The 13,395-nt window shown below is 36.0% G+C and overlaps 1 protein-coding gene across 30 annotated transcripts in view; it reads left to right on the top strand.

Annotated features, from left to right (window-relative positions):
* The window catches only part of ABI3BP (ABI family member 3 binding protein), a 310,231-nt gene that overhangs the window by 141,788 nt on the left and 155,048 nt on the right, over nt 1-13,395 (top strand). For all 30 annotated transcript variants that reach the window (XM_075194852.1, XM_075194849.1, XM_075194847.1 and 27 more), the window contains exons 7-9: nt 798-849; nt 1,988-2,044; nt 5,980-6,045. In XM_075194852.1, the coding sequence (XP_075050953.1) occupies nt 798-849; nt 1,988-2,044; nt 5,980-6,045 (175 nt within the window). The remainder of the gene's footprint in view (nt 1-797; nt 850-1,987; nt 2,045-5,979; nt 6,046-13,395) is intronic.

Here is a 13,395-nt window from a genome sequence, read left to right as displayed (position 1 = left end):
CCCTCCAATGCAACATGATTTTGCCAAGGTGCAAAGTTACTCATTTTTTTTTATTTACTTTCCTAAATGAGTCAGGCCCTCCATGTCCAGAAGTGCTCTTAAGTCAACTTTGAAATAGAGACAATTAAATAAGTAGTAAAAACAAAAAGGTTGCTACAATTTGATAGATACCATAAATAACTATACAAATATTCAAGTAATGATCTTAGAAGCAATCAAAGATGAGCAAACTTTCAAGAGATATCACCATCCCCCCCACCTGAAAAGTTTTGACCACAAAGTTTGATTGTGTTGTACCTAATTTATCCCCAAATCACTGTGTTGGTGATGAAAACGACCATCAATCCCAAACAGGTTTGCGGAAAATCCGATCAGCTAATTACCACTATCTTCTAGTGCATGTGGTCAATTACTGACCACACTAACTGAGCCCCATGTGGTCTAGTTGTTTGGGCCAATGTAAGTAATTGCATCTGTCTAATTTGGTTTAGTGTGGATCACTTTGGGGTTTTGTCACTCATTTGGGACCTTTTCTGCTCAACTGGGGTATTATAAAACACAAGTAAGAAACTAAAGACATTTTCAGTATGGTTAAAACAAGCTTTATCTGAACAATTGTTTTTAGGCCATTTCAACCTCCCCAATTCTGATGAATTATGATGATGAATGAATGAATGAATAATCTTGCTCATCCCTGTATTACAGCTACTTTTTTATGTTACTTTATGTATTCTGATTATAATTCACTTTTTTTGTACCGCAACCATAATTCTGGATTTAATTTATTTATGTTTTAGTATGCTTCAGAAGACACAAAGACACTCATTCCAGTATATGTGGTTAAGCAAGGTAATGTCTATAGTTCAGACTCCATGCATAAATGATTAAATATATCATAACAAGAGCAAAATGTGTGTACAATAAAAATATTGGTGAAAAATTAAACAAACCACAGATGAACCTTAAATCCGGAAGCCATAAATTAGCAGTAATTTATATTTGGCAAAACATGTTGGAAAATGAAACAAATGTACCTAATATTTTCAGGTTAACCTTTGGTGTAAGGAATCCTTTGGCAGTGCAGACGAGATCCAGATCCAATCTCCTCTAACACTTTTAGCTCAAGTATAATCTAGGTCGCAAAGCAGTTTAACACTGCAGTGAGCTTCAGATTATAGTAGATTCAGTAGTAATAATGGGCAAGAGAGATCAGGCCCTTTCCTCCATGTAAAGGGCCTCCACATAAAAAGATAATTGTTTTCTTTTAGGAATTGCTTAAAAATAAAAACAGTTTCATGTGGGGAGGGGACCTAAGCTTGATAAATCCTCCTATGTAACTATGTATGACTTTTATGTGACCAATCCCACCTTACTTTGTACATGGATGCTTTGTACTCCTGTGCAGAGGCAGCATAGCTAAAATACATACTTATGTCCCGGGACCCTAATTCTGTAATTGTAACTCAAGAATGAAGGAAAGAAAAGGGATGTTTTTTCCCCATTTTTTCCCTGCATAAGGCATCTAAAATACATATGTTTGCTATTTTGCTAAGAAAGCTCTATCAGCCACAGTAAAAACAATATTTTATTCACTTTTGTGTAAATTAAGAAATAAAAAAGTGTTTCCATTTGAAACTGGTTCATCCCAAAGTGGCTTGGTCATGAAAGGGGGGAAATCATCCAGTCATAAAGTGGTTAATCAAAAATGTTGTTGTGTGGTGATATAGAAGGACATGTTATTAGACATTTTAGTAACACAATAAGGCTTATTTAGTAACTTTGTGCAAATAGCTCTGATGGTCTCTAGTCAATAGCAACCATGTATACCTTTGTTTTTATTTGTCTGATTTGCTCTAGACTGTTGCATTTGATTAGTTATTGGTTACAGTACATTTATGCTTTCTGAACAATGTTAATGAATCATAGTATAATACTTTCCTAACATGTCATGCACAGTACACTAACGATAAAAAATTATTTCTCACAGGATTTCAAAATGTCACTAAATCCACACCTGCGCCTCCTCCCACTGCACGTAGTCCAGGTATTTATCTTATTCAGTATTTGTATAATATGTTAACCATAGGCGTGCACAACAATAACAGCACGATAACAATTGTAACTGTGAAAGAGACACTTTATTTAAGCATCATTGCAAAACAATGAAAAGAAATATGTTTGTTGCTACTTCAGACAAGCCTTGTGGACCATTGTTGCTCAATCCATTAAGCTATACTATTAAAGACTGACTGTCAGTGTTCAGTTTTATGTTTAAATGCAATTCTCTTATATTACTCTATAGGTACATCCCTAGGGAACTGCAGAGCTTACATATATATAATGATTACAGTCCCAAAAAAAATGTTGATCCCTACTACAACTATTAGACCTTAAGCTAACACTGTCCACAATGTTGAGCTTGAAACTGTGTAATTTCTCAACTGGGCAGATAAATTACACGCTAGCAACATAGATGGAAGGGCTCCTAAGGAGACATCACATATGTAATTTTTGTCTAATTATTTAGATAACACAATTTAAGTAATCTATTAAATGTCTTAAAAATGTCACTAATACATTTTAAAAAAAATATATTATTATTGCATGATCTGGACAAATATATGTATAAAGCAGTTAAAAATAAGAACCACAAGTCAAGCAGCAGTGCTCCACATCAGAACACAGAATTAATTTATTTCATATGTAGAACTGCCTGATATATTATTATTATTATTATTATTATTGTCATAAGGCCAAAAAGAGATCCCATAGTCATGTTCATGATGATGTAATCAAATACAATTCACCAAATACTGAATAAATATATCTCCTACACTTCTTGAAAATACCACAGAGCTAAAAACAGTCTCAATGTAACTTGCGAAAGTGGATAGTCAATTCATGAGAACTGTTAATTACTCCGTGCCCTTACTCCTGGTCTTGGGCCATTGGATTGACAACCGGGAAAGATAATACCTCTGCCTCTAGTCCCTGCTCCTGCTCTCCGACTGCAATCTGGCCCCACATGAATTATGAGTAGAACATTTGTATTGTGCCACTTAATTCATGTGCACACTTCGGTCTGCAAAGAACTCCACAGCTGTTTCCACAGCATTAGCCTTTGGCGGTTTCAGGCTTTAAGATGCCAAAGTTATGCACATGAGTCGTGTTGGAAATAGGTCTGTATGACACACAAGCACAATGCCCAATATATTTTCGTTGGTACGCAATTCAGCTTCCTCATGAAGAGGTCACAGGTTTTCTTTTCAGAGCCTTTTATTTATTATAATCCCATTTTACACACAATATAAGCAAGTGGTCCAGTTTCGTACACGCTCAAAATCAAATGATGATGCTACAATACACAATTGTTTTTAATGTTTTAAAAAACTACAAATCAATTATGCAATCATGAATAAGACAAGCAAAATAAATGTGCTTAACATACATCAAATTAACCATTTTGCACTAAACCTATCACCAGATTAATCCATTCAGTGCTATATAAAGTGTAGTAAATGTGTCACGTGGGTTGGAAAAGTCGTATGCCTATTCCGTGGAAATTTTGTATAATTCTGCCAATTTGGGGGCCATAATCTGATAAATTAACTAGGTCCTCAACAATGTTCCGGTTTTCAAGGTCTTATTTAAAATGTGTTATGATGGTAACAGAATATTGTTTTATAAAGAGCAAAAGTATATTGTGTCATCACAATCTGTTTAGATTACTACAACTACTTCCAACAGTAACCTAAGATTATATGGCACATTACCTTTCAGACCAGAATTCTGAATGTTGGACATTCTGTCTAAAGTCATAATACAAACATTTGCATGTCTTTCTGTGTAGGATTCATCTATGGTGCCACCACAGAAGTGACTAAAAGCAAACATGTTTGTAAAGTTAAGGCAGAACTTGACCTTTGCAAATTTGAAAAGCTTTGGTATATAAACTAACTTTAAAAAATGTTTTCCAAATATGTAAAGCTTTGTTTTGTATGTGTACACTTACAAATGTTCAACCCTATTTAACCTAAGACATGTCACAGTCGTTTGTTCTTTTTAGCCCTGTGAGAGATTACACTTCTGCAGCCAAGAGGAGCGCAGCCCAAATGAAATCAATCTGTAGCCACTTAGAGACATCACTGGACTGTGACTCTGCCGGTCAGAGCAGACAAAAGGAATTAAAAATGAATATAAATAAAATCACAAACTTAGCTGCATGTTATACCTAATTACAACACAGAGTGTATGTATATATATATATATATATATATATATATATATATATATATATATATATATATATATATATTATGCAATATAGTACAATTTTAGCAAATGGGGCAAAGGTTTCTTAGAACAACTAAACTTAAAATGACCCATTTCTATAAAAACTCCAAAGATATACGCAGCCATTGATTATGAAGAGAAAAAAAAAACCCTGGTAAGGGTCACAAAGGTTTATGGGAACTGTACTATAGACATATTTTACAATTAAGCCCCTTTCCTTGATATCAGAAAAGGGATCTTTCAGAAGATGCTCATCCTCCCACCGGTAGTATGAACACTGATTTTAGTGGCATGAGAATTTGGAAATTCTGCTGTGTCACAAGAGCACTGACCAGTCAAAATCATCCGCAATGTTTCAGAGCAGAGTTTTAATATTCTTCTACCATCTCTGATGAGAATTGTCTGTTATATAGTTGCTGCAAGAATATCTCATAAACGGCAGAGGTCCTGGTGTCAAATCTTTGCCATTTTGACATCTGGGGGAATAGAGCTTACTAGCAAAATGGGTGAACATCTCTTTGTAACATCAAAGTAGTCAGTTATACAAAGCCAAGCTGTGCCTAGAAAAGTGGTTCTCCGATTAAGTTCAAATAACAGATGTAAATATATCAAACTCAAAGTAAAGGATGAGACCTGATTTCCACCAGCTTTGAGCGGATTGGAAATGGCTGCACTCCACTATGCAAAGCAAGGAGCGCCCCTTAAAATACACCCTCTCCACCTGTTTATTTAATTTAGTGTTCTCAGTCTGCAAAATGAGCTCTCAGTTATACATTGCTGGGCAAAACTAAGTACAAGAGTGTACCTACTCCATACTAAGTAAGGAATGCTGCTCAACTTCCTCTATTGGGTGATGCAAATGTCATATTCACCCGCTGAAATTGAGTTTTGTAAAAAGAATTTTGCAATGTGGATCAACCAATTTATGCTTCTTAAATTACCTCTACTGCCTAACTTGTACTAGATTGTCCTGAACAGAAAGACTGCACAATAAAAGAGGCATTCAACTCTGGACAATAAAGCTCAACATTTATTTTTCCAACACAAATTAAAGCATGACATTTAATGTTATGTTATTTTCCTTCAAATGCGCATTTCCATTCTTCTGGCCCACTGTGACTTACCGGATTCTCAGACATGACCTTTAATCTGTGAGCTCTGAACTGCAAACCTGTCAGGTCATAAAAGCTGCAACAAGACATTTTTTATATTAAATCAGTAGATTATGCCATTGTGTGACCTACAAACCATAAACTATTCCCTAAAACAAATATATTACTATGCCAATACTGCTTTCTACTATATTAGATCACGTGTACAAAATTTCTGTTTTTTAGTACCTGAATACAAGCAACCACTATCTTTTAAGAAGTTGTTATTGACACTGTTATATTGAATAAACAACTTTTCCAAGAATTTTAATAATTACATAGAATCAGGAACTGTTAATATAGCATATACACTACAAGGTTTCTCAATATTGGCTGCTTTATATAAATGTCTTGTAGTTTTTCACAAAAAAATAAACCCAGTATTGATAAGTTGCTTTTTTCATGCATATGAACCGTGTCTCTTACATTTGTATAGTTTAGTTTCTATTACTACATGATGTCCCTTTTTGTGTATTGTAGTTTGTGGGTTGTAAGTTGTGGATGGCAGTACTCATTTTCACGATTTTGTGTTTAGTCCTGAAAAAAGAAACAAAGAAGCCACATTTGAGAACCACGACAAGAACACCAACACCGAAGCCAGGTACAATTTGTTTAGATTGTGGGGTTTTACTCACCGGAGACAATCACTGATAATACACTACTGTTTGGTGACAGCCAGTTGTAGTATTCCACCCTCTCGGGGCAACTACTGGTAATGATGCTCCATTGTGAGAACAACCTTTGTCAACCTCTGATTACTCCACTATTTAAGGTGAAAGAAAGAAATATTGTACACTCTGTGTCAACCAATGTTGGTACAATAATTAATATTAAACTACTATCTGGATATAAAGAATGGTAACTTTCTATATTATGTGGGCAGTCAATTCCATCATATAACCACTAGTAATATTTTGGCAAACATGGAGAGAACCAGCATTAGCATTCATCTTCTGGGAGCCAGTAATGTTATAACTCTATGTTCTGCATGCAACCAGTTGTAAAAAATGTTTTTTTCAGGGAGAACTGATGATATAACTCTAATCTCTGGGGACAAATAAAAATATACCACTCTTTCAGGACAACCAATGTTAATATTCTAAGCTCGGATGACTAGTATTAATATTCTACTGCTCCTTATGGGAATTATTACTAGTATTACTCTGCTTATTGGTGAGACAAACAGTCAAAATACTATATTCCTTGACAGTGTTAGACTGGGACATGTAGGGCCCACCAGAGAATTGCATTTGTAAGGGTCCATAAAGTATTGTTTGTGAAGGATGGGCGTGACCAGACAGAGGGGCATGATCAGCCAATAGAGTCGACATGGCACTAATTATGTGGACACCACTGTAGCTCCTCGGTGCTGTGTCTCTTCTTCCACTTTAACTGCTTTTTTCAAATCCCCTGCAGCCGACCTGAAGTTGGTAAATAAGCCATCACATCAGCCTGGCAGAAGAAGATTTGAAAACAGTGTCTCAAGTGGTAGAAGCTGCACAGCACTAGCAAGCTACATTGGCGTCTATATAATTAACTATTGCCTAAAGAAAAAAAGTAAACATTATTCATTTAATTAAAAAAAAACCCAATCCATTCATCCTTCATTCCGTCCTTCCTTTTCAACTCGCGGACTCACATTTCTACGACTCACAGACAAACATTTCTCCGAATCGCGGACACATGCTAATACATTTCTCATACATACTGACTCACGTTCTCGCACACAAACTCCCATACACTTACCTTTTCCCATTGTGCTTCCTCCATGGCAATATGGGTAGGAGGCGTGTCTGTGCTCTGATTACCTGAATGACTGTGTCAGCCAATCAGAGCACAGTAGAAGCAGTGAGGCATATCTGCATGAGCAGGAGCTCCTCTGCATTCCGGAGCAACAGAAACTACTCTTCCACTTCTTCCACTGTGGGGGCCCCGGTGATCGCATTCTAATCCCGGTCCCTAGAGAAAGGGGGCGGGGATAAGGCAGTTGGGGCCCACCGGGAATCTCCTCGATGACCCAGTCCGACGCTGTTCCTTGGGGACAACTAGTGATAATACTTTACTCTCTGAAATGTATATGTGATAACTCTTTGCTATATTTAGACAAGCAATGATAATACTAAATACTCTGGTAGAAATTAAGGGAAATAATTTGCTCTCCGAGAATAATAAGTAAGGATACGCTACTCTCTGGGGACAGCTTGTGAGAATTGGGACAGAAAGTTAGTATACTATATGCTCTGGGGAAAACCAGTGACAATACTTTAGTCTCTAAAGTAATTAGGAAAATGAATATGCACCTTTCGATTTCAGTATCACATCTATATGGATGATGCCCAAATTTATCTATCCTCTCTGGATCTATTACCATCTGTGTTGACACACAATACTGAATGCCTTTCATCTTGGATGTTCTCTCGCCATCTCATATTCAATCTTCCAAAAACAGAGCTAATAGTAATCCAAGCAGCCAACAGAAATTATCTACCTGATATCTCTATTCCTGATGACAAGACAATAAATCATACCCCTGCCTAGGTGGTATCATTGACTCAGAACTGTCCATCCAAATCCTGTTACATACATCTAAGAAACATTTCCAGAATATGCACATATCTCACACAAGACACTGCAAAAACTTAATTCATGCACTCATCATCTCCCAAATTGACTATTGCAATTCCCTACTTACTGGTCTTCCCCAAACCAGACTCTTACTCCTAAAATCTATTTTGCATGCATGGACTAGACTGATTTTCCTTGCAAATCATTATTTCATTGCTGCTCCACTCACAGTCCTTACATTGGTTTCCCTTTTTTTTTTTTTTTTTTTTTTTTTTTACTGATTCCAATTTGAAATACTTCTACTAACACAAAAGGTGATCAACAAACCTGCACCAACATCCCGGTTACAGTATATTTTTCAGGCTGCACCCACTCTGTGATATTCCCTCACTCGCAAAAGACTTTCCTTTAGCCTCCAGACCTAAGTGTTTTCTTAAACCATCCTCTTCAGGCAAGCTTATCAAATTCCTCAACACCTCCCTTAGGCTATTCTACTATATTACCATCCTTCTACACAGTTCTCAGAAAATTTAAATGTGTACTTTTAATACTCAAACAACCCTCTGACCATTTAACCTACATTGCTTTATGAGTGTACCTTATAGCCCCTTTTTACCCTTGCAGTTTGGCAGGACAATATATGTAGCACCTCATGTATCAAACTCCTATTGTCCTATAGATTGTAAGCTTGCGGGCGGGGTCCACTTACCTCTCTGTCTGTCTGTGATACCCAGTCTCATTTCAATACTGTGTCTGTTCCCATTCACAAAGCACCATGTAATATGCTGGTGTTATATAAAAATGTTAAGAAGAATAGTAATAAAAATGTTTCTAAGACAGCTACATATAATGCGCTACTCTCTTGGGACAGCCTGCTATCTGGGGTGAATCCAGTGAGAGTATCTATTCTCTGGTGACAACTGGTGAGAATTATGTCCTTTCTGTGGACAATCGTTGAGAATACAATAGAAACTGACGACTGTGGTAACGCCCTACATTTAGATACATTCATGCCCTAAATTGTTGGTTATGTGCAAATCACTCTACTGTATTATTTCCAATATAAATGTCCATAACTCAAGTTCATTTTCATGCATATGTCTCTAGGTAAAATTTAAGATGTTATTGGAAATTTGACATATTTACTATATAGTTCAGCATTAGAAAGTATTTACTGATGCATGGCTTGTATTGTTTGCATGTGATGGACCAGGCATACATTTTTTAGACTGTTAATCCTATACTGTAGAAATTTGTGTTGTACACATTTCTCACCTTTGAGTTGTGCTTACACAGGCTTCTTTAAAGTGAAAAATTATTCTGCTAGTACAAAATAATTACATTTACAAGAATTGTATTCTATCGGACACTGAATGAACATAGCACTTCCGGACTAGACAGAACATGACAGACTGGTTATGTTCAACCACTAATTGACTATGAACCTTGTTTTCTTTCATAAAGCTTACAGTGAAGTATCTTCCTTCTTAACCAACTATATACAGGTAATATATAAAACACACACAGACCCTATGATCCATGTCAGAAACCAATTAAGTTACCAGTATGACTGAGGGAGCACCTGGAGGAAACCAATGGGGTTAACATATAAACTCCACATAGATAGGACACTAATCGAAACCCATGACCCCAGCACTGTGAGGCAGCAATGTTAACAATGTTAACCATTGTGCGATTGTTCTGCCCAACAAATGTAATGTAAACCGTATCTAAAGCACTACACACAGTAAAACTCATAGAAATATTATGTGCTTTGATTTCCTGCCTCATTTTTACTATTTCCTGTCAATCACCATTCCCAGCCAGGCTGAGCTTCTAGTTTGTTGGACCAAGAAATAAATAGACTATTATACAACAAAAAAATTACTTACATATTTGTTATTACAAATTGAGACCACATTATTTACTTCAGAAACTGTACAGTTTCAGAGGACACCAATCATAAAGATATTTTGCTTTTAGATTTTCACATTTTTCATTTTGGGAGACTTTAATAGGCAGATAATTGTTACAATTACTACAGGGAGACTTAAGACATAGCAGGCACCTCAGCTAAATGGGGATGTAGCCAGACAATGACTCACATGAATTCTGTTGCTGTCTTCTAGCAAGTGTCTGTGCTTCAAAACAATAGAACGAGCACTAGTAGTTTTTATAAAGTTTTACTGTTCATGGAAAAAAGAGTTAAATGATTCTAATTAAACTCAGTTGTTCAACTGTAAACCTATACAGAGGAGCCACAGTGATGAGTGACCACGGGAGCCACAGTGATGAGTGACCACGGGAGCCACAGTGATGAGTGACCACAGGCTTACCTGGTTTGGTCCATGATTATGTATCATTGCTTTTCCTGGAATGTTGGAAGACATCAAAGAGGTGCAAATTTCACCTGATAGTCTTTTTTTATTTAATACAAATACTAATTCTTAAGAACAAACCCAATTAATTAAATTGCAAAAAACAACAGGCAACTCTTTTTATTCCTCAAATATAGATTTGACCAGACTTGCATGAAAGAGACTTTATTAAATATGCATCCAAATAGTTGACAGAACCAATAAATCTAGGAGGCAGGTCACACAGCAGGCGTGGAAGTGATGTGAAATTATGATATTAAGTTACCAGGGTTGTGATAGGCCGGATTGAAAGATGATAATTGTTTACTAAGCACTCGCTGTGCGATGACAACGCTGAGCTGGAGGATCTCCCAAATGGCCACATTTCATTGCTGATATTTTCTATGCAGCCTCCCCACAGCTGTGACAATCTTGGCAACGTGATTAGGTACTTTCTTGTATTATCTGGCTCTCCTCATTTTAATAATAACTCAGTTATTAAATCAAAACAGTCATACAAGCGATCTGTGATAACTTTCATCAGATGTGCTTATATCATTGTTCACAAATAGATTGTTTGGTGGTAACAAGAGATTGTGAGTTTTCCCGAAATAAGCAAATGTATAAATGCCTCAAAAGGAAGATCTGTATTTTTGCTTAAATATAATTCTGTTTAACAGACATTCCTAAGCATCATCAGTAAATAAAGTAAATCCATATTTGTGTGAAGTATTACACTTTTCCAGATGTGACTTTTCCTACAGAAAAAATGTTGTCAACAGAAATTGGATCCCACCCAATAAAATATGTTCGGATTAAACACAACTTCTTCTAGTGAACAGATTCTATCAAGCAGTTAAGCTGTAGAACGATAAACACTTCTCAACATAACCTTACCCCTTTGTATATATCCTTTTTACCTGAATCCAAGGGCCACTTGTGCTACAGACCTTCTCTCTGACAGACTAAGTCCAGCATAGATTCACAGAAGAGCTCCATAGACCATCTATGGATGGAGTGCATTGCACTTAACTAGTGGGATTCAGTGCTCAAGCTTTCCAGGGCAAAGGTTAGAGAAAGGTCAGCTAAGAAGGGATTGGCCAAAAAGAGGACACCCCTCAGTGGTTGAAACATTTCTGGCATATGATCGTCTACATAAATTGAATAGGTAGACTGGGCCGGATATATACATGCCAACTAAATAGCATCATAAAATTGAATTCAAATAGTTTTTTTAAATGAAGCATTTTAAAAAATCCACTTAGGTGTGTGTCTCTTTTTATTCCCATTAAAGCCGATATGATAATGTTTCGTGTTTACTAGCATTTTAGAAGTGTACATTAGGTAGTTGAGCTGGGCTTGGATATTTTTGATCCTCACAAAGGTCTGCTGAGATAGGTAAGGAATTCCATCACATGATACCTGTGAAAGGCCTGTTTCTGAGTCATACCAGTGAGTAAGATACCACATGTTCTATATGAGAAACCTTCAACTGTAATACAGATCTTCACTATATACACTTGTTTTTCTTCTTTTTGAGACTTATCGATTCAAGCTCTGCTTGACTGAATAGGTCACAAATTTGCACTTTATTGTGGACACTTTATATTGTCACTTTTTGTATTTGTATATAACATGTGTTTTTTTATCTAGTGTTTAGGGTCATTTCTGGACTTGTTAGTTTATTTAGGACTTTGAAGTGAATTGTATTACTTTTAACTAACGTTGAAAATGAGTGTGAAATTTACTGGACATCCACTGGTTTTGCTTCTTATTATGTGGCTGTTTGTATGTTTATTTGATGCAGGCTCTTTCTATGTATATAGGATTTTTTGTTGAAAAACTATTATTTCTATAGAGTTTTACTGTATAGGATAGTATAAAGAAAATAGCTGCTTCGGGATATAAACTTTACAAAGCAATTTCTCTATCCAACAAATTGCTGCATTATATGTGAATGTGACATTTTGAATTATCCTTTATTCTCTCTCGCTCTGTTTTTTCTTGTGGGTCTGTTGAGTCAGTTACTGTGAGAAAAATGTCAGTAATGAAAAAAAAGCCTTTGTGTAACAGAAAATATGAGTATGTAACCTACTAATCATGAAGTAGATGGACTGCCATCAAACCTGAGGGATGCTTATTATTATAGTCCTATTGTTTTGAAAGCCTACACGTTGCAATTATTTTGTCAAACAATAGCTGCTTATTTGGTCATCTCAACTAATCTATCATTCCATTGTTTCCCAAATAAAGCACAGTTCTGGTTTAAAGGGCAAAAAGCAGGCTTCTTAAGCAGGGGCGTCCCTAGTCATCCTGACATTACAGCCTTCTAAAACCTTACACACTACAAGAAACAGTTGTGATCACTTTAAAAAACACATATTGCAATTGCAACCATTATTACATCTACCAACATGAAATAAGTTATGTTTTCATATATAACTAAATCTGAGAAGCATGTACTCTGTTATGGCCATTAGAGGCCTTATTATTCCTAGCTTGTCATTCTTCTGTGGTTTTAATTAAATTAGGCCTGCAACTGTCATATATAATTTGGTTAGTACCTGTCACACAATTTACCAGTACTGGCAACTTTTATTTATTTAATTTGGAGTTGAAAATATACCAAACATAAAGTGTGCTTGCATCTTTAAGCATCTGCTGTACATATGTGTATATTAAGACAGTAACCTTGACAACAGTCCAAATACACTGTAAATTTTAGAGAAATTATAGGCATTGTGTAATCGTACCCCTATACCAATATTCTCTCATCTGCACCCCTCAATCTCTACACTTGCTCAGCGTTACACTTTTAAATTGACACAATAGGGTATTAAGTAATTCATGGTATGTGTAATATTTATCAAGCTCAGATCCTGCTACACGTCTGCTATACAGAACACATAATATGAAGTCATCAAATAAAATTATTTATGGCACAAACTCTATCACATTATCACAACTTCCTTCCTATTTGTGATGCCAATAGCATCTCATTCCATTATTTTCACATGTTTTTCTTTTAC

This window comes from Mixophyes fleayi, chromosome 2, assembly GCF_038048845.1.
Source record: "Mixophyes fleayi isolate aMixFle1 chromosome 2, aMixFle1.hap1, whole genome shotgun sequence".
Classification (NCBI taxonomy): domain Eukaryota; kingdom Metazoa; phylum Chordata; class Amphibia; order Anura; family Limnodynastidae; genus Mixophyes; species Mixophyes fleayi.
This window is presented reverse-complemented; position numbering and strand designations above follow the sequence as displayed.